At 44.1% G+C, this 21,705-nt stretch overlaps 1 protein-coding gene across 1 annotated transcript; it reads left to right on the top strand.

Annotated features, from left to right (window-relative positions):
• Positions 1–7,892: 7,892 nt before the first annotated feature.
• LOC136457043 (stearoyl-[acyl-carrier-protein] 9-desaturase 2, chloroplastic-like) lies at positions 7,893–13,899 on the top strand. Its single transcript, XM_066457083.1, has 3 exons — positions 7,893–8,185; positions 11,997–12,495; positions 12,988–13,899. The coding sequence occupies exons 1-3, from the start codon at positions 8,058–8,060 to the stop codon at positions 13,546–13,548; spliced, it is 1,188 nt and encodes a 395-aa protein (XP_066313180.1). The 5' UTR covers positions 7,893–8,057; the 3' UTR covers positions 13,549–13,899.
• Positions 13,900–21,705: the final 7,806 nt, after the last annotated feature.

Here is a 21,705-nt window from a genome sequence, read left to right on the forward strand (position 1 = left end):
TTTTGTCCTCCCGCCTAGGAGTAGAGTACTAGGAGACTAGTGAGTACTTGTCTCCGATCCGGCGTCGCCAGCCTCGGTATCATCGGCGGCCCCTGACGGACGCGACTCCCGCGGCCCGCGTCAAAACCAATCGTTTTTACCGCGCGGGCATATGCTCTCCCCGAGTGTCAGCCTTCTTGGCCTCTTGCTGCTGTGGCGCGCTGGCTTGGCTTGGTGCCTGCAGGCTGCAGCCACCGCACACTTGTCGGCGTCGCGCGGGACTGCGCTCGCCGCCTCGTGTCCATCGATGACCGCGGCTGGAAGGGCATGTTTGGTTGGAGGCCTGGACATCTTGTCTGACAAAAACTGATGCCTGAAAGTTGCCAGGAAAGTTAATGTTTTTTGCCTGGCCAGGCAAGTATAAAGAAGATGTGTTTGGTTGGTGACATGGACCTGAGAAGCTATATGATGATTAAATAATATGAGGATAATGTAACTTTAACACTTATGATTAAATAATATAAGGATAAATAAAATTTTTAAATAAGAAATAAGATATATAAATAATCATAATCTAGATTGCAAAATGAACTTTAATTTGATGAACAATAAAAAATCTTTTCCACGCTTTGGTGAACAGTAATATGGTTATAATTTTTTTCAGCAACTTGCACGTTATTTGTGGGCACTAAAAAATAGGACAGAAGTTAATTATTAGTACAAAATATGCACAGTAGCTAATTAACTTGAATTAACTTTGATGCTTTACACAGCCAGGCAGGTTTGCTGGTGCCAGGCGCTCGTTTTTGGAGGCCTGGGACTGCCCTCCGATGCCTGGACCAGGCAGGTGGCCAGGTCTGCATCCAAATGAATCCCAGGCAAGACACAGGCAGCCATCCACCCAGGCATATGGACTCCAGGGCACCATCCAAACATCCCCGAAGTGTCGCCTACTCGCCTCGCCGCCGGTTGTGCCGCTCGCACTCGCACGCGCCTGGACTCGCGTGCCGACGTGACGGGACTGCCGTAGCGAGTGACGCCCGCAGGCTTGGCACCGCGCTGCCCGCGATTTTTTTTTAATTTTAATACTTTTTTTGAAAACTAATTTTAGATCTAGCATTGTCTGTTTTTTTAAAACTAACACTTTTTGCCGCGCTAAAATCCCGTGCCACGTCATGCATGGTGGCGCGGCAGAGGGCTGACGTAGTGACGACTGAAAATGCCGACGTTTGGCACGGCAGTGCCAGATAAATATCGCGAGCGAGCCCGCCCGCCGCCGTGCAGTGCCCCACCGCCATAGCGCCCGCAAGCGCCCCGCCGCCAGCGTGCCTAGACGGCCGCCCACTCCCGCCGTGCAACGCCCGCACCGGCCGCGCCACAAACGTCGGCGCGTTAAGGCCGCTCGCTCCTACCAAGGTACCTCCCACTCGATTTCATGTTATTTTGATTATTATTGATTTAGAATAATTAGTGATTTAGGAGTTAGGGTTTTATGATCGTTATTGATTTATGATAGTTAGTGATCTAGGATAGTTAGTGATTTAGTATAGTTAGTGATTTAGGATAGTTAGGTTAGTGAATTTGTTTGTAATTTAGGTAGGTAGTTTTTAGGTTTGAAGTTGTGTGTTGTAGTATAGTTAGGATTTTAGGTTTAGGGATTAATTAGGTATTTATTATTTAGTTTATAGTTAGTTATTTAGTTAGGGATTTTGGATATAGATACTAGTTTTTAAATGTCGGTACTTACTAGTGCGTGATACGTCGATTTTAACGACTTGATAAAGTTTCATCAAATGCTTATATTCCTAGTGAAGTTGTTTAATATGTATGTTAATGTTACTTTGAATATATACATGTGCTTTTATATTGTGTTCGTATTGCATAACAAGTAGTTTAAATTTTGCAATGCTATATAATGTTAATTTGAATACTCTAACCCTTTGTTTATCAATTTATAACAGGATAGCCTCTCCCACGCAGCACCCGTTGTATCCCATTCTTGAGGTGGAGTACGACGACTAGCACCGAGCGCACATCTTGAGTGACAACGACGCAGAGGTGATATTGCCTCTTTTGAGGCCTCGCACGCACACCAGGGCGCACCAGTCGAACAAGCGTTACGCGCCGTATATACGGCGTGCCGGTTTTCTCGAGCTTGTCTATGTTGTCAACTACGGTCTTCCGCCACTTGACCCAGCACTACTACTGTAGCTGTAGACAGGTGCGAGTGTCTTATTTGTACGTAAACATTCTTGTAACAAATTTGAGACAACTAACAGTCGTTCTATTCTTATAACAGGAAGAGGCCTGAGACCCACACGTTCCACCTACCTTGTGGTGAGATGACCTTGACCATGCAGAACATGAAAGGCTATTTTTGGCCTTTGGTTAGGGGATTTCCAGTGACAGGGATAATTGACAACGATCACTGGAGGGAGCTGGTAGCTCAGTTTACTGACTTTCTTCCACCGGACGACAAGGCTTCTAAGAAAAATAAGTGAAAAATTCAAGCCTATTTAATACTTGTATTGCTTTCCTGCAGCCATCGGGTCTCATTTTCTTTGGTCAATTTCAGGAAAAGTTCTGGCGTTTCGTCGTCCTGGATCACAGAACGCTTTGATTAGTTGCACCCACAGGCTGAGGAGACTTAGATCGACAGGTTCGCTCGAGTGTGGCTCTAACACTTTCTTGGTGCTTTTCTCTTCCCAGAAGCCTCGGGCAACACCATAAGTTGGACCTTCCTTGACATACTACGCCAGCCGTGGGAGAACATAGCGGCGTACAGCTAGGGCAGCACAGTCCTGGCCTGGACATATTGACAGCTATGCGTTGCCTGTCGTCGCACCTCAGAGTATGCGAACCTTGGGGGTTGCTCGTACCTACTATAGGTTTTGTATTGAGAACGATGGCCCATTGGGAGGCCCCTTAATACTGATTTACCAGTAAGTACTTCGATTCGTTATATTCTTCGATATGGTTAGATATGAAGAGTTTATTAATGGCTAATTCATTATCGTGTTCAATGCAGCAATGGAACGGCCAGGATACACTACATACAGCTCTGTATATCTGGACGGAAGCAGAGTTAGTTAGAGAGAATGCGAGGCGCAAGTATAGGGAGTACACGGATAGTCTTGACATCCTGACACAGCACCAGGTTACGCTCTCTTTACTATCATACATGTGTCTTTTTCGATGTACACTATATCACAACCTAACTCAATTACGAAATGTTCAGGTGCATTGGTGTCCTTGTGATGCCTCGGAGCTCTAGTACTATCTCAGTCCTATCACTAGGGACGAGTATCGCTGCAACGTCTTTCTTATTTTCTTTCATGTGATCGAGATTCACTTGCCCATCAGGGTCTGCAGACAGTTTGAAAGAATGATAAGCTGCCCACTACCGCTTTACTCCACCAACCAAGGATTGCATGGGTGCGTTATCGATTAATAACAAAGCTACAATTCAGAGGTGTATGTGGTACAACTAACATCGTTTTGTTGCAGGTATGACCATAGGAAGAGGTACAAGACCAAGGATTGGCGCGTGACACACAACACACACATCCACTTGTTGGAGAACAGGGAACGACAGTCGGTCCATGCGGGTCCTCTACATGACTAGCACATCTTCGACGAGTACCTGCGGTGGCTTCATAGGTCTATGAGGACACATATCAAGCCCCCGTACACTGAGAAGGCGATTGACGAGGATTCAGAGCAAGATGTGATCGAAGATGTGATCGAAGATGTATACGACGTTGCCACTAGAGAGGACACACAGCTACAGAGAGCTCCGCTTCAAAGATACGTGGTAAGTTCCTTGAATGGTATAATTTGTTATCCATTTGGTATTAAGTATGTATACTAAAACTGTCCAACCGTATTTCTGTACTTAGACGACACAATTGTTGAGGATGTCCAACGAAGCAGCGTTATGGCTTCACGAGTCTAAAGGGCAGGGGCCAAGCGTTCTCGAGGCTTTTGTGGAGGTAAACATAAAATTGTCTGTTTCGAAAATATTTCTTTAGTGTATATGCATTTGAGAAATACACTAACTTTAACGTCTATTTATGCAGAAGGTGAAGAAGAGTTGTAGGAAGCTAGCTCAGAAGCTGAGTTGCATGGATACTCCTTATAAGAAACCGCCACTATCGACGTAGTCGGGTGGCACATCTTCAGCCTCTTTGAGGACACCAGTCGGCTCTTCTCAGCGGTGACAGGTGCCACTTCTACGGTAAGTACACCACCATATCATAGCGTTGGGAAAGACCCTGCAATCGAGGACGACGAGGATGATGACGACGACGACGACCCCCCGGGCTTCCGTAGACAACACGACCAGTAGGACGATTGGCCGCAGAACGAGATCGGCATGTGTCAGCTAGGTGGTGCCCCGCTTGGTACCCAAGAAGCCTCACGGGTACTAACAAAGGTAGTTTCTTTAAATACGTAGGCTCCAAGAACTAACGATCATAAAGAATTATAAGTAATCGTGCATATCATATACTTGCAGGGTATGAGCCGTACACACCGGCGATGCGTCCACACCGACGTTGGCTACACTCCTAATGTGTTGCCAACAAATCCGAAGTGACAGAGGCGTCGGAGGAATCCTTACACTCCTGGGCCTTAGTTCGTTAGGTCGAATCAATATTGGCCTCCAAAACTTATAGGCTTAGTTGGTTATGTTATGTTATGTCGAACTTATGTCAAACCAATGAAAATTTTATGTGGCAGCTTGTCAACTTACGCACGGGCTTTATTTATTTGCTTCATATTCGTTTCAATGCGTCGCGGCAGCACTGCCGGCGAGATTAAGTAGCAACTAGTTCGGAAAGTAACAGTCCTGGAGTATCTCGACGCCGGGGTCCATAGTCGCGTCACTACCGATCCTACAATATAGGGTCAAAAAGCTAAAAAAATAAGTTCCCTTAAAAAAATCTTCGACCGTGAAAAAAATTCAACAAAAGACAGAAATAAATCCACTATTGATTTTACGTCGAGCAATACCTAGAGTAACTCCTACTATCAGCACGGAAAGTTCCGATTAAACGGTCCAGGTACAGCCATGTCATGCGCTGTGGCGCGGCACTGCCGCGTCAAGATGGGTGGCGCGATAGGCCCTGCCACATCAACGGTCAGCCTTTCTGATCGTCGCTACGTCAGCCCCTTACGATGCCGCGCCATGGCAGGCAATAGGCGCGGCCAAAAGTGTTAATTAAAAAAAAAACAGTGTTATATTTAAAATTAGTTTTTAAAAAGTGTTAAAATAAAAAAAATCCTACCCGCCCGTCCGGATCTTTTGAATTTATCAACTCAGTATTTTTCTCTCACAACAGAATAATTTTAGCCAACTTATCAGTTGACTTTAATAACAGAAAAAAAAAAAAAAAAAACAGCTTCAGCCATCTCTACCGCGCGTCACGACTCACGACGCCCCCGTGAGTCAGCGCGGCCTCGTACAGTCGTTAGCACTCGACGAAACTGACAAAGCGAGGCGAGACGTGCCGCGCCGTAAGCCACGGGCGGGGTGCAGTGGCCACTGGTAAAACGAAATCTTGGACGGGCCCCAGGACTCTGCAGAGATTCTCGAGGGGAATTCCGCTGGTGCCCTCGCGGCTTTTTTGCGAGGCGAGTGGCGTTCGACGACCACGAGTGAGTGTGCGACGAGGTGAGCTCCCGGTTAAGGCTAAACCAAGACAGGACAAAAGCGAGTAAGCGACGGGGTGTGCCACAAGGAGCGAGATAATCCCGCCCACCTCGTTTTCACGTTTCCCCCCCCTCCGTTCTCGTTCTCCATACGTTTTTCTTCTCCGCTACATAGGGATAGCGATTGCCAACAAGCCGGTCTGCAGATAGTCGCAAGCTGTACCATTGCACTAGCGAATGGCAAAGGAAAATTAGTCCATCAAATCACTCAAAGATTTTTTTCTGTCCAGATATCAAATTCGCATGGGAGTACTTTGGTGCTACAGTTTAACCTCGTTTTCACATACGTTTGCCTCCGTTCCTTAAACGTTTTCGCCTTTGCTACTCTCTCCGCCATAAATTATAATTCATTTTATGTTTTAAAATATATAATTTTTATTATGTATTTAGACATAGCGTAAATATCTCAATATAGTAAAACTATATATTTTTAAAAACTAAAATAACTTACAATTTTAAATAGACGGAGTAGCTAATAGTGCTAGAGATAACAATATTTGACAAGCCTACTTGTAGTTGTAGATAGTCGCAAGTTGCAATTTTTGACAAGCCGACTTGTAGATAGCCGCAAGTTGCTCGTGCACCACACATGGTTGTTCCATGGGAGATTGGAATGAACTACTAGCTAATGCTAAATGGAAATTTAATTAGTCTCCGTTAGAGATGATTCAAAGACTTTTTCAGCCTAGACATCAAATTTGCAAGGAAATACTCTAGCTAGCACTACAATTAATTTACATGTGAACGTTTTCTCCCTATGTTTTTACAAGGCATATTAGGATTTTTTTATATAAAAAAAGTCCTTTAATGCATAACTTTGACATATAAAGCAAGTTATCAGTTGCTAAAAAATGTTTTGCTTTACTAATTTGTCTCGTAAAAAATCAAAATCTAGCATAGTTTCAAGCCAAACTATCTTAAATTTGATCAAATTTATGAAAGATTACAAATATTTATCATGCTAAATGAATATAATCAGATTTATTATCAAATGTATTTATATAGGATATCTACTTGAAGTCATAAATATATTGATAATGTTTTCTTTTCGTGCACTCCACGTTGTTGTTCAATGGTAGATTGGAATATATACTGGTTACTTCTAAAGGAGAATTAGTAGTCCATTATAGATCATTAGAAGACCTTTTCAGCCTAGACATCAAATTTGCATAATCATACAACTTGGTTTAGTCATTTGGAACATGGGAATTTCACATAATCATACAAGATTTTTAAAGAAACAGTTCATTTTTCAGAAATAACACACACACACACACACACACACACACACACACACACACACACACACACACACACACAAGGAATACACAAAAAGAAATTCCCACGTTCTAAAAAAGTATGCAATATATATGACACATATTTGGAAACACTTGTTAGCTCTGAGTGGAAACACTTGTTAGCACAGAGTTTTCTACAAGGGGCTTGTGGCATACTATCATTGAGCATCCACCGTGCTATCAAAGAAAATATTTTTTTTAGCGAAACACAACACAGATATAGACACTCATATATGCATGTATGTGCACTCACCACTACCACACACAAGCAAAAACATAAACACATATACAAGTATATGCGTTATGTCGATGACTCAAACCAACTTAGCCAGCCAAGCTATGCTTGATTCACAATCAAAGTGTGACCTCACTAATCAAATTTCAAAACAACCTGCTTTCCAATGGACTATGTGCTACAAAAAAAAAAAAAACTAAAAACTCGTCAGTTTACCGTCTTCTATCGACGTATTATGTTCGATTCGAGGGGCCTGTGTGGCCATGTCATGCGATCGCCTCGGCGTACGCTAACAAAGAAAACTATCATTTTGTGTTCCATCAAAGGTGTACATTTAAAATCAAAGAAGGGGGCGAATATCGACTAGAATCTAGAGGATCTCCATACTCCAAATGCCACGGTGGCTTGTCTTAAGAAGCGAAAAGACGTGCGCTCTCATTTCTTAATCCCCACTCAAAGTAATAATAACGCTAATGACACGAGGAAGATTACAGAGAGACTCCACGAGAGCCGAGACGGGACGGAAAGTGAGGACGAGAGGGCGAGTCCGGTAATTTCATTCAGGGGCACGTAGAAAGGGACGTAAATATGGGCCCACGGCCGAGTGGCGTCCAGCAGTGTCGTGTCCGCTGCAGCGGTGGCGAGGCCGCTAAAACCCAAGCGCCCGAACCAAACCTGAGGTGGAGAATCGCACGCGCTCTCTGCCGTTTGCTCGTTCCTCTCGCTCGCCACCAGGCACCAGGCACCACCACCCACATCCCAATCTCGCGACGGCCAGCGGCAGGGGCGGCGGCGGCGGCGGTTCAGGCTTCCGCTTCCCATTGGCCTCCAGGATGGCGCTCCGCCTCAACGACGTCGCGCTCTGCCTCTCCCCGCAGCTCGCCGCCGGCCGCCGCCTCTGCCGCAGCGGCGGCAGCAGGTTCGTCGCCGTCGCCTCCATGACGTCCGCCGTCTCCACCAAGTAAGTCTCGTCGCATGGCCTGGGGCCTCGCTCGTCATGGCCCTCTCTCCTCTCCCAGTTTGCGTTCCTCTTCCCTTCCTCCATTGATGGATAAAAATAAGATAGATAGATTGGTTCCTCGGATTGGGTGGATGGATGAACCGGTTCCTACGTCTGGCGGCGACGCCTACGCCGAACGGTTCGTGATGGATTGACAGTTCGGCTTGGGTGTTCCGCCGCCTCCGCTCGCAATGTTGGATCAGGGTTTGGTGCTCGTCGCGCCTTGTCCTTCTCTTCGTTCCGTGGGGACTGGGGTCTGGGGAGCGGGTGCCCGTGTCGGGGTTGTCAGATTCGTCCTGCCGAGCTCGGCCCTGGTCTCCGAGGCGGCAACGGCCGCACATGCGCGAGGGCGACGCCCCTCGCTGCCTCCGTAGATCAGAGGCGCCAAGGCCACAGTTCCGCCATTAAAAATTCTGCATGGGTGGGTCGTTTACTCTGCGCGGCGCGGGCCGGGACCGGAGCCTGGCCGCTCGGTTGAATCGCCTTGCCGTCGACACCAAGCGAGCGATGCGAAGCGAGGCCGTTTCTGTTGCGCCAGTCCGTTTCAGATTTCCTTTGATGCCGTATTTCCTCCCGGGCATTAAATTTTCCTGGGACCTAACTTGATCGGGGACCCTGGACCCTGGCAGTTCGTCCTCCCCGCGTATCCTCTTAATGACCTGCATTCTAGAATTGTTCCCGGCGTGGTTCCGTGTACCTTTTAAGGCTGTGTTTAGTTCGTGAAATTTGGGAATTTTTTTGTTTTTATTTGGCAATTAGTGTTCAATCATAGATTAATTAGGCTTAAAATGTTCGTTTCGCGATTTTCAACTAAACTGTGCAATTAGTTTTTTTTTTTATCTATATTTAATGTTCACGTATCGCAAAATTCGATGGATGGCTACTGCAGTATATTTGGAAACTTTTTGGAAGTAAACACAGCCAAATACACTGCGCTGCACTGCACAGGGTAGCTGGTGTACTTTTTTTTGTTTGAGCTTGGGTAGCTGGTGTACTGGCTATACCAGTCTACGGTTGAAGTGCCTAGTCATGGGGGTGATTCATCGCAGTACTGTCTGCATCGGAGGTGGACACGCGTGTTTGCTGTCGAGGTTGGTCGATTTGGTAGCCCTGTGGCCTGCACCATGTTCTTGGTGGCCTAGTTTGTTGGAATTTAATTTGATGGTGCCCCGCAGGACCATTGAACTCTTCAGTTGCCGGTTCATGAAAGCTCTTTGTTGTTCATGTGCTTGGGTTGATGGGATTTATGAAATCAATAAATAAAGTCTTATGTTGGAATGAAACTAACTGCTTGTCCCATATCATAGTCGTAAGCATATCAAATCGGGAATAGAAGCCCATCCAGAGTTCCATCGTGGCACATATTTATTTATTTTTCTCACCAAGTGGCGGTCCAAAACCATGATTCCATAGGTACTGTCCTATTTGAAGTGTATCTAAGTGGGTTTTCCAGCTAGTTCTAAGTTCTAACTTAAGGAAGCCTACTTTGAGCCGAGAGTAGATTTGGCTAAAACGTTAGAGAAACATAGCCAGGGTACTCAGGTTACTCTTACTCCTAGTTGCAGTTGCACCCCGTCCCATTACTACTACTCTTTTCTGTTTGGTTTCTTTGATATTTTTGTCAGTGATAGTTATGTGATGAAGTATTCCGGGACTAAAACGTTGATGAAGTTCTGATAATTGGGATATAATCCTTCCATTAATATGTACATGGTGGGGGTCACATCATAATTTGTATGTGACACAACATGTGGCTGTAGTCATGTAGTATGGAAAAGGTCAGTGACATTAGGTACTAACTAATGACATTTATTTGCCAACCTGATAACTTCCGCAGGTTAGAAGCCTAGGTACATTCTTGTTATTTGCACATACTGTACTTCTCAAACCTTAAGAGCCCCCCACCCAGGGGCGGGCCCACTTGTATTCAAGGGTATTCAGTTGAATACCCAAATTTTTTGCCAATTTTTCTTTTGTATATGTAATATATACATGTATGTGTATTAAAAAAAGAAAAATTAAAGCCAAAATAACTACTCTGTCAAGAACTCAGGCTGAAACATTCATTCTCCTACTTCTCTCTCCCAACCCGACGGCCCAGTAAGGACCAGCGGTGGTCCAAGGGCCAGTTTGGATGCCAAAATTTTTGGCAAAATGCTACTGTAGCGTTTTCATTGTTATTTGGCAATTAATGTTCAATCATAGTCTAATTAGGCTTAAAAGATTCGTCTCGTGGATTTCGTCTAAACTGTGTAATTAGTTTTATTTTGTATTTATATTTAATGCTTCATGCATGCGTCCAAAGATTCGATGTGACGGGGAATCTTGAAAAATTTGGTGTTTTGGAGGGGAACTAAACAGGCCCCAATTTCCTCCCCACCATCCACCAAGCAGTGAACAGGCACATCGGCATCAACCACTCACGCAATCGCGCTCAAGCGCCGTTTCTTTTCTCTTCCCGTTTCTCATTTTCCCCAACTCCAAACCCTAGCGCGGTGGGCGACGAACTCGTCATTCTAGCGCCCCAACGGCTAGCGAGGGTGCGTCCGTTTGGCGCTCGCGCCCTTGTGTACGGCAGGCCGGTGAGGCCATGACCCGGTTGTGCGCATTGGCACCATGGGCATGGGATGCACAGCCGCACATGGCTTCTGAAGTCAATTTGTAAGTTAAAATTTGGTCTACTTGCTTCCCATAATCTCATTCAATATATTGTGGATGGCAATTTATTAATCACTTGTAAACTAGGAAGAGGGGAGTCTGGTTGTCTAAGTCAGTGTCTCTGTGATTCCCTCAAACACGAAGAGAAAAAGGGTCGTGCTACAGATTTGAGGGTTTTCTATGAATATATAAAATTATGGTCAATTATGTGTTGTATATATTTACATCTATGTGGTATTATACTATTATACATGCCAAATACTAGTTGTAGGTTGCCAAATTTTTTCTTCCTATTCTGAATACGCAAGTTCCAAATCTTGGGCCCGCCACTGCCCCCACCCACCCACATGCACACCAAAAAAAATGAAAAAAAACGAAAAGGAAAAAGGCACTAGGTGGTTACCTTTTTTTTTTTGCTTACCATCATATGCTAAGTAGTTCCAAATTATAAGACATTTTGGCTTTTCCAAATACATAACTTTAACTATGCACTTAGATATACACTATGTCTAGATATATGCTAAAGCAATGCATCTAGAAAAGCCAAAACGTCTTATAATTTAGAACGGAGGCTCTATGTAAAGATTGTCATCTCATTTCCTTCTAGATTTCAGTTTTCTTGCCATGACTTTTGCCCTTCCATACGTTCCTTTCAAGGCGATCTTGCTTATTCACTGCTTTTTATTTCAAAACAAATGAGAGCAAGTGTGGGTTTTAATACATTATCGCGGTTAGGATATATGAATCATGTGTGTGTGCCACTCTGTTTATCCCCATTCTCCCATGCTGTACACTAGCATAACTTACACATACTTTATACCTAACATAAGACAGGAAAATGGTCTTAATATCTGAGTGCCTATAAATATGTTCATTGCAAACAGACTGGAGAGTAGTGAGGATCATCATTGCAGGCCTTCTGGGGTTAGATGTTCCTTATGGCCATGTCCATTAGTGGCTTCTACTATGCTTATAATCTGACTGCATATTACAGCCACAATCCCAATTGTACCAGAACTGACAATGTCCAAATTTGTCTTCTCCTAAAGTTTAGATTTGTTTCATAATATGTAACTGGTAACTAATCATACTTTTTGCCTCAAAATTGTTCCAGGGTCGAGAATAAGAAGCCATTTGCTCCTCCAAGGGAGGTACATGTCCAGGTTACACATTCAATGCCACCTCAGAAGATTGAAATTTTCAAGTCGCTTGATGATTGGGCTAGAGATAATATCTTGACGCATCTCAAGCCAGTTGAGAAGTGTTGGCAGCCACAGGATTTCCTCCCTGACCCATCATCTGAAGGATTTCATGATGAAGTTAAGGAGCTCAGAGAACGTGCCAAGGAAATCCCTGATGATTATTTTGTTTGTTTGGTTGGAGACATGATTACTGAGGAAGCTCTTCCAACATACCAGACTATGCTTAACACCCTCGACGGTGTCAGAGATGAGACAGGTGCAAGCCCCACTGCCTGGGCTGTTTGGACGAGGGCATGGACTGCTGAGGAGAACAGGCATGGTGATCTGCTCAACAAGTATATGTACCTCACTGGGAGGGTGGATATGAGGCAAATTGAGAAGACAATTCAGTATCTTATTGGCTCTGGAATGGTAACACATTCTGTCTTTTTCTTACCGAGTCTTGACATGTACATTCAGCTGTTCATGCTTCTGAAGTGTTTATTTTGGCTTGTTGGGAGTGTGGTTCTTTGGTGAAGTTATTTTAATAGTAACTCGCTATGCTGCCATATTTTTTGAGCAACTGTTGTTCTGAAATTTTCAACCGAAGGGCGGGCCTGGTGCAAGCGGTAGAGTCTTACCGCCTGTGACCGGAAGGTCCCGGGTTCGAGTCGCGGTCTCCTCGCATTGCACAGGCGAGGGTAAGGCTTGCCACTGACACCCTTCCCCAGACCCTGCACAGAGCGGGAGCTCTCTGCACTGGGTACGCCCCTTTTATTGTTCTGAAATTTTCAACCGTGGTTCCATTTCGGTCATTGGTTAATTATCTTTTGTTTACTTTTTTTTCTTTAAATCTAGGCTACTGATTATAATTATGTAAGACTAATATGTACTTTCTTTACTGTGTCGGTGTGTCCTTTTCAGGATCCTAGGACTGAGAATAATCCTTATCTTGGTTTCATCTACACCTCCTTCCAAGAGCGGGCGACCTTCATCTCACACGGGAACACTGCTCGTCACGCCAAGGACTTTGGTGACTTAAAGCTTGCACAGATCTGTGGCATCATCGCCTCAGATGAGAAGCGACATGAAACTGCGTACACCAAGATCGTGGAGAAGCTGTTTGAGATCGACCCTGATGGTACTGTGGTTGCTTTGGCTGACATGATGAAGAAGAAGATCTCAATGCCTGCTCACCTGATGTTTGACGGGCAGGATGACAAGCTGTTTGAGCACTTCTCCATGGTCGCGCAGAGGCTTGGTGTCTACACTGCCAGGGACTACGCCGACATCCTTGAGTTCCTTGTCGACAGGTGGAAGGTGGCGGATCTGACTGGTCTGTCAGGTGAAGGGAACAAGGCACAGGACTACCTTTGCACCCTTGCTTCAAGGATCAGGAAGCTGGACGAGAGGGCCCAGAGCAGAGCCAAGAAAGCAGGCACGCTGCCTTTCAGCTGGGTATATGGTAGGGAAGTCCAACTGTGAAATCGGAAACCCATTGCGACTGTTGAGTTCCAGCGAAATCTATCATGCATCCTGAGACGCATCACGAAGACAAGACCTGGTGTGTCGCGTTACTTAGTTGTTCAGGTTTTGACCAAATGGTATGGGAGCATTCTGTTTGCTTGTGTCGTCTCATAGAGTGATAGGAGAATGTTCGGCTGTGTTCTAGCTTCGTTTTTTCTGCTTTTTTGTACAACCTGTGGCTGCATGAACTGGGCGTGGACATGGAGTGAACATGCTGTACGTTGTTTGTCGCTGGCGTTGTGTTTCGGTATGTTATTCTGTTGTTCAGATCTGTTAAAAAAATCGTGAGCTATGAAGTTCAGTTCTGTTGCTGTTTTGTTCATCAGATGCCCAATGTTTCTTCGCGGCTTGAATTTCTGCAGTGTAAAAAATAACGCATAGCTCCAATTGAAGGGTACTAGAGTACTGATGCAGCCAGCATATATCTTTCAAAAAGATTGACAAATCTTGCAAACAATGAGCTCCAACCGACGAAAGAGCAACTATCTTTCTGCCTGCAGATAAGCGGCATACGATTCATCACTCAGTTCATTGAGTGGCATTTTTGTACTGCATAAACCAGTCGTTGCTATCTCGCTGCATCGGGAGATGTGGCTTAACGGGCACCGTTGTTAGTGCAGTTTAGAGAGATGGACAAGTACTGACCTGTGGAGAAGAGAATATCCGATCGAAGTGGTGCCCTGCAAGCATGCAATACGTCTCCAAAAATAAAAATAAACCCAGCATCAGCATGCAATCTCTCTCTGTCGCTCATGTGCTTGTGTGCAGAATACAGGCGGTTAATATACGAAATGCTGTACCAAGACAAGATAATATGCTCTCTGCAGCCGCAGCTGATATTCGCTTCCCTTGTATGGCAGCCATATATACACTGTACAAGTTGGGCAGAGCCCGAAACGGCTTCTGACCATTCCAATCTTTGGCTCTTCTCCATTTGCAGGTTGAGCTCTGCTTGCTTGCCTTTGTTCCAATTCCAAACTAAGTGTTGCGAGTATTTGCTAAGAAATGCGGAATCCGCATTCTTTTCGTGATGGAAGTTTCAAACGATGGTAAAATTACAAGAAATCCACTGAAACGCAGTCAACCTGAATTTGTATACCATGGACGTTCCAATCTCTGCTAATCTGAATGTCTGAATGTGCTCGAGACAGCCTCTTTATTGTTATTTCATTTAAGAAAAAGCCTCTTTGTTGTTATATGAGCAGCCACTGACAGGTGGGTCCACCAGAAGGCTATCTTCGGCCCCACCTGAGAGAAGGAACAGGAGGAGCAATTCGTTCGCGCCATCCTGAATGCTCTGGAAACAAATGGGAGGAGAGATGCCTCTCTGTTCGAGCCGAGTGCTGACGAGCAAGCAAAATCCCCTCTGCCACCAGAAAGGAGGAAGCCATTCGCTCATTTGCAAATTGCAAATATCGCATGCAACTATGCGAGGATGGGATGCGGATGAAAGTAGCAGCTATAGCTGATCTCCACTTTACATGCATGTATACATGTCTTCTGCTGGTTGCTGCATGCCCAGATGATTCGTTCAACTTGATGTCCACTGGAGGGTGGCCTACGGGAGTCAGCAATTGTGGTTCCATTCCATGCACCCATATATCCATCAAATAAAGCACGCACACATGCGTGATGCATGTATATATATATATCAGTAGATGGGGATTAATTCCCCTAATCCTCAAGGATGATGAGAGAGTGGGAATATATACCGTACACATCGTTGCAGGTAGCAAGTAGCAGCTCTTTAGTCTTTACTGCATTTGCAAAAGTAATCCCTTAATTAATTTATAAAGGGGGAAAAAAGCTAGGGAGAATATCATTACGTTTGGTTTCTGATTTGGTTTGGCCGCATGGTTATTTGACGGTGGTTGTTACATAGCATTGATATTTGTGCGTGCATGCTTGCAGATAGATGCTAATCCACTTATGCTCTGCCGTAATCTGTGTTCAGATGCAGGTGGACTTCTATTTTAAGTTGACATCCTACTCCTTCCGTCATGTAATATAGTGCATTCTAGCATTCAAAATTTGTCTTCAAATATAATGCATTCTAGGGGATAAAAACCAATTTTGCATTAAATACTTTCCATTTATTAAATAATCACCATTAATCACGTTGATGATAGCGTCTGATTAGGAAATAAAATGAGGGTATATGTGTCTTTTATGTTCTCTATTAATTTGTCTTAAAATTTCTAGAATGCACTGTATTACAGGACAGAGGGAGTATTTGGGTTGTGACACGAATTGACTTGTTTAAGTGTTTGCCTGATTAGAAAAAAAAACACCACTTCATTAATCCCCTGTCACATATACCCAAAATAAATCAACTTCTAAGGTTGTCCTAAGTTAAACTATTTTAAGCTTAGCATATTTTATAGGAAAATGCATCAGTATTTATACCATCAAGTTAGCATCACTGGTTACACCATAAAATATATTTTCATGATCTATTTATTTCATGTCATAAGTATTATTATTCTAAACTATAAAGTTGGCCAAACTTAAAATAGTTTGGAGGGACCGAGGGAGTATATATAGACAACTTGTGATGTTCTGAAAGGTTTTTAGTGTGATCCTAGTATACTCCGGTGCTGTTTTCAAACCCATTTTTAGTTGGTTCTAGACCAATTCAATTTCTTTAAGATCATTGACTCGAAAGTTGAAACCACTTCAATGGGGGCCACTTACCACCATAATCTTGAATGAGCGCGGTCTCTTGCACATCCGAATGTTCTCGCTCAAACTCCCTCAAGATGAACGCCTTGGACCCCATTAATAATAAGACCAAAGGAAAATCAAAGCCTTAATACACACTTTTTTTTTTTGCTTAGGTGGCTTAGCATATGTTTCATTAAGAGGAAGAGAATTACATGACACAGCTACGAGAGAGCCCTCATAGTACAAATTACAAACCACCAAGCTAGCGGTAAGCGACCTGGAACAAATCAAAGCAACAAGAGAAAAAAGAAGGAACGATGGCCCTCAAAAACCATACCAAACTAACTACAACGAATATCTCCGAGCACCGAGCTTACATTTGCTCTATTGTGTTCTTAGTCTTCACGAATATCCTTCGTGCCACGTCCCAAACATCAATACAAATCTTCAGAGCCAAGACACTTGTAGCCAATCAACTTATGACCAACTCAAATGTGAATACCATTGTAAAACATACGTTACTCACGTACTTACGGCACTTGTGTTCGTCTACCACTAAACCCGAAGTCATAAAATTGAGATCTAGATGTGTTCACCACGTCAATCAGGGCCTAAATTACCGACAAATTAATTATAATGTGTGCTAACAAGAAGACTAGAAAAAGACAAAATAAAAAATTTATAATGTGCATAGTTTCTAAAGCCAACAAATGACAGCACTAATACTTGTCCTTTCCTGTTCGGTTGGCTGGTTCGTATCGTTGCTGATTTGTAAAGAATTACTGCTGACTAGTTTGTATGAGAGAAAAATACTGTTCCGACTGGAAATTTACGATCGTTTACGACAAGCCGCAGCCAAACGGATGCATTATGCGTACAAGAACCACTGTACCGCATTAATTCCTTGCTAGGAGTACGTCTCTGCCGAGCGCTCTGCTCCAATACGCGCGAATATATGTGAGGTGAGAATATGGTAGCAGGCGTTTGCTTTGGCCACCTGCAAGAGATGCTACTCGTAGGGCGCTTTTGCAGCAATACTGACACCGCCTGATGTTGAAGGCTTGAAGAGTCGTAAGAACTATTAATTTATTTTTTATATTATTAATTAATATTTCTTTTGTGCTAACGTAAGCATGTATTTCACTAGAGAGAAAAAGACAACAATACAAAACTTGTGTTGGAATAAATGGGCTTGGCCTCATTGAGAAATTCTGATGATTCGAAATAAATTCAAAGGCCCATTTATGAGTGATGGAACTTTAGACCCAACTAGTTGAAGTGGAGGATGACATGTTTTAATATGGAAACCCTCTCCACTGAGTCTTGGGTGGGGAGAGAGAAAGGTACTCCACATACGTGCTCGCTCGCCTCACCTTGCCAGGCTTGGGCCCGCGAGGAGCGCACAGGTGCCTGTGTCATTGGTTTGCGAAATTCAGCCTGTGAACTTGCAAGTGTGCATCATCCTTTTACGGTTTTACTTTTTCGTTGCTTGGCCTTTAAGTCCGCGAATTGGAAACCTAATCGATTTGGATTGTGATGTGACACGTGATCTGTTCTTATCCTGTTTCTGCTGTTTGTGTTACTATTGTATCATGTTTCTGCTGTTTGTGTTACTATTGTAGTCTTTCCATCCCAAACGCATGTGTACTAGCAATCGGGAGAGCAGGTCTCCAAAACCGCTTGTCCTTGTAATCCTAGACCGAGAGAGGGCGAATCAGGTTTTAGGGAAGTGTCTTCGCACTACTGCTCACGACCTCCACGATGGCTCCTCTTCCTTCCAAGCCGGACTATGTCGATGAAAGTTTAGACAGCTGGCGCATTTCTGGACAGTTATGAATTATGACACCATTATGTTTGTGTGTTGCATCTAGCTAGTGTAGGAGTACGTATAGCAACTGTTTTTGCAAGTGAAAAAGAGTGCTCAATATTTTGTAGAGTTGTTTGTGTTTAAACTTGTATGGGGGAGTTTCCAGTACGTTAATAGGGAATGCGATGTCACAATTTAACAACGTGAAATGAAATCATGCAACGTGTGCACGTTGGCACGTACGCCGGCCGTGCGGTCCGCCATTCTTAAGTGTGTGAGATAGACCGTGCCGAAAGCTAGCTAGCGGCCGCTGTCACGCACGCACTCCTGAATTTGCGCGTGCACGAATGCCCATTTCAGTCTCCGATCCCTAGCTTTGCTTCAACCTCCCATTAACGAACTGGACTGATCGGCATTGCATGCCATATCGCATTGCGCCATGCTATCCGAATCAAAGCGAACCAAGACTTTCTTGCTAGCACTCACATCATCACATCTCTAATTAACTTACCTGCTTTTGTGCTTATCTCTGATGGCCAAAGGTCCTCTAGCCTAACTAGTTAGATGGCTTCGGCATCTCTTAGGTCCTGAGTTCGAGTTCCCACGAGACGAATTTCAGGCTTGAGGGTAAAAAAAAATCCCCTCGTCTGTCTCACACTAAAGTACAGGTCTGTGGCTGTCCTGTCTCACGGGGCTGCAGGTGCAACTGTATATGGGTTACAGGTTTGTGGCCCTCCCGTCCCACGGGGGTGCCGTTGTATATGGGTGGGGCCGAGGTTCGGGGATTTTCTATGGCCCTCCTGTCTCACGGAGTTGCAGGTGCCGCTATATATGGGTGGAGCCGAGGTTCAGAGATTTTCTCAACATCTTCTTAATGAAACACCGTGGGGGCGTCTCTCCCCCGTGGCTCGAGTTTTTTTTCTTATGTATAACATACTCGATGCATCCCTTCCAAATTATATATATAGGTCATTATAATATTCCCTGTTCCGGAATGATAATCATATTTCAAACAAGAAAAACAAACTTTGACAAAAAATTATTGAAATTATAATATTATATAGAATTTAGAATATAAATTTGTACTAGACGATTTGTATTTAAAGTGCATCTGAGATTATATGGATTCTTTAGCAAATGACAATATATAATAAGAGCAATTAACGGTCAAAATCTATTCTATTTGACTTTTTCATGGTCAGAATAAGTATATAGCTCTTCTACCTTAATGACAACAATGCACAAATCTTTTGCGTATTCGAGAAAAAAAAATATATCAATATCTATAGCACCAAATTTGTTTCATTAATTCCACCACGGATCCTTGAATATGTGTTTATTTAGTATAATGTAGATGTTAATATTTTTTAAAGAAATAGTTAAACTTAAATAAGTTTGAGTTGGTATACAAAAGCTAAAGAGCGAAGAGCAATTTGGAATTATAAGAGAGTATATTTTATTATTGGGTCCTTTATTATTCCAAGCTGCTCCCATTTCGAGCTTGTTCAGTTAGCTAAGAATCTACCACACTACCGGAGATAGCTTCTTTGCCGGCAAAGGCCGATATACACTCGGCAAATCCTTTGCCGGCAAAGGGCGCTCGGTAAATAGTTTATCGGCAAAGACCTCTTTGTCGAGTACATTTTATCGGCTTTGCCGAGTGCCAATCCGACACTCGGTAAAGAAAAGTGACCGTGACAGCGGCTTTGCCGAGTGCCAAGGTCAAGCACTCGGCAAAGGTCCTCGCTTTGCCAAGTGTCGTTGACTTAGACACTCAGCAAAGGTGGTCACTTTGCCGAGTGCCGCCGGCAAGACACTCGGCAAAGTATGTAATGTTTGCTGAGTGCCTATCCCGTGGCACTCGGCAAATCTCTGATGTTTGCCGAGTGCAACAACCTTTGCACTCGGCAAAGCATGTTCCTAGATAGTTCCCAGGTAGTCACTTTGCCGAGTGTCATGGCCATTGAACTCGACAAAGTGACTGAAAATAGCCTTTTTATTTGTTTTTTATATCCCATCCAAACAAACAGAAGATATATATAACAAACATCATCAACATCACATATATATCATCAATAGCACATATATATCACTAACACCATATATATATCACAAACGTCACATATATATCACAAACGTCTTATGTCTCAAAATATATCACAAATAAGTTCACAAGTAATCCAAGTGCTCCATCATCTTCAATCACAATTACAAATAGAAGTATCATTAACAACCACAAGTATCATCACTCATTTGGTGAAGGATTCGCTGAAGCATGAGGATCATTCGATGCCGCCGATTGATTCTGCACAAAGGAGAAGAGATTACATGTGTGAGACAAGATAAATATATACCATACATGAATAAAGCTTTCATACTCCACTAGGTTTGACCATAAGAATAAACATACAAACTAAAACATTTATACTCACAGAAGTAGAATAGTGAGAAGGTGGAGGTGGAGCGAATAGCGAAGGTGGCGGAGCTACACCCGTAGCGGCGCCAAGACTTTGCATATACTAAAGAATCTCCGCCATCCTCCGCTGCTCGGCCTCCCGCTCGGCCTCCACCCTCTCCATCTTCACTTGCATCTGCTCTCGTATCCTTCTCTCTTGTTCCAGGTGGGCCTACAATATATTCACCCCAATGTTACAATAATGCAAAGGAAAGGTATAAAAAAACCAATGAACGATGAATAAACCAGGAATAACCTCGAGTGCCTCCACCTGGTGGTGTGAAGTGTCCTGCCGAGGTCATATGGCCGGGCTCCTGCTCGTGCTGCTTGCTCAAATCTGGGAGAGACTGGGAGTAGCAGCCGAGTCGATTGCGCCGTCGCCAATCCAGTATCGCCCATGCTTCTTGCCTCCTCCCACCCTCATGACGACTTCTCCATTAAGGTCCTCGGTGCTCAGATCATACTCTAACCCATGGACCTCCCTTGCCATCGATGTGTACTCACTAAGGCGGTTGTGGACGGTCGCATTGCTGTACGCCTCGGGCCCGTCCTCTAGGTTATAGTCGACGTCGTACGTCGCCTTATCCTTGTGGGCCATAGCAAATGCCTTGAAGATGGAGCAAGGCTGGCCACCATGTGACGCCAACTACGAGAAAAAATGCAAGATGATTAGAAATCATGCAGAATTGAGCGTTAGAATAAATAAATGAATTTGCGTACCCATGTTTCTGCGTATCCGCTAAGGCTGCGGCTGCCTTGATGGTGTGCTACACCTAGCATCATCAAATACCGCTCTCGACACAAGTTGTGCGTCTCCTCCCACTCGCGTGAGCACCACCTATCCACCATCTGTTCCCAACACTAGGGATGCGCGGCGCACCAATAAAGAATCATCTACAGGCCATCAAGTACATGACATGTCAGAAGATGAAATTAAGCCTACTAATCTCAAAAGGAATCAGTATTAATGTTCTGTATTTACCTATAGATACTGGTCCTAAGTTAGCGTCATGGATCTTGCGTCCCTTTTGGTGACCTTCGTTCCAAGGACGGTCCCGTGGTAAGTTACGATGGCCTGGATGCGCACCTCGTAATGCATGTCCACGATGAGTTTTTTGTAGCATTTGGTAGCCACCGCATCCGCCCTGGCCTCATGTCCGTCCTGGCATCTAAAGAAATCCTGCATACA

This window comes from Miscanthus floridulus, chromosome 6 (genome assembly GCF_019320115.1).
Source record: "Miscanthus floridulus cultivar M001 chromosome 6, ASM1932011v1, whole genome shotgun sequence".
Lineage (NCBI taxonomy): Eukaryota > Viridiplantae > Streptophyta > Magnoliopsida > Poales > Poaceae > Miscanthus > Miscanthus floridulus.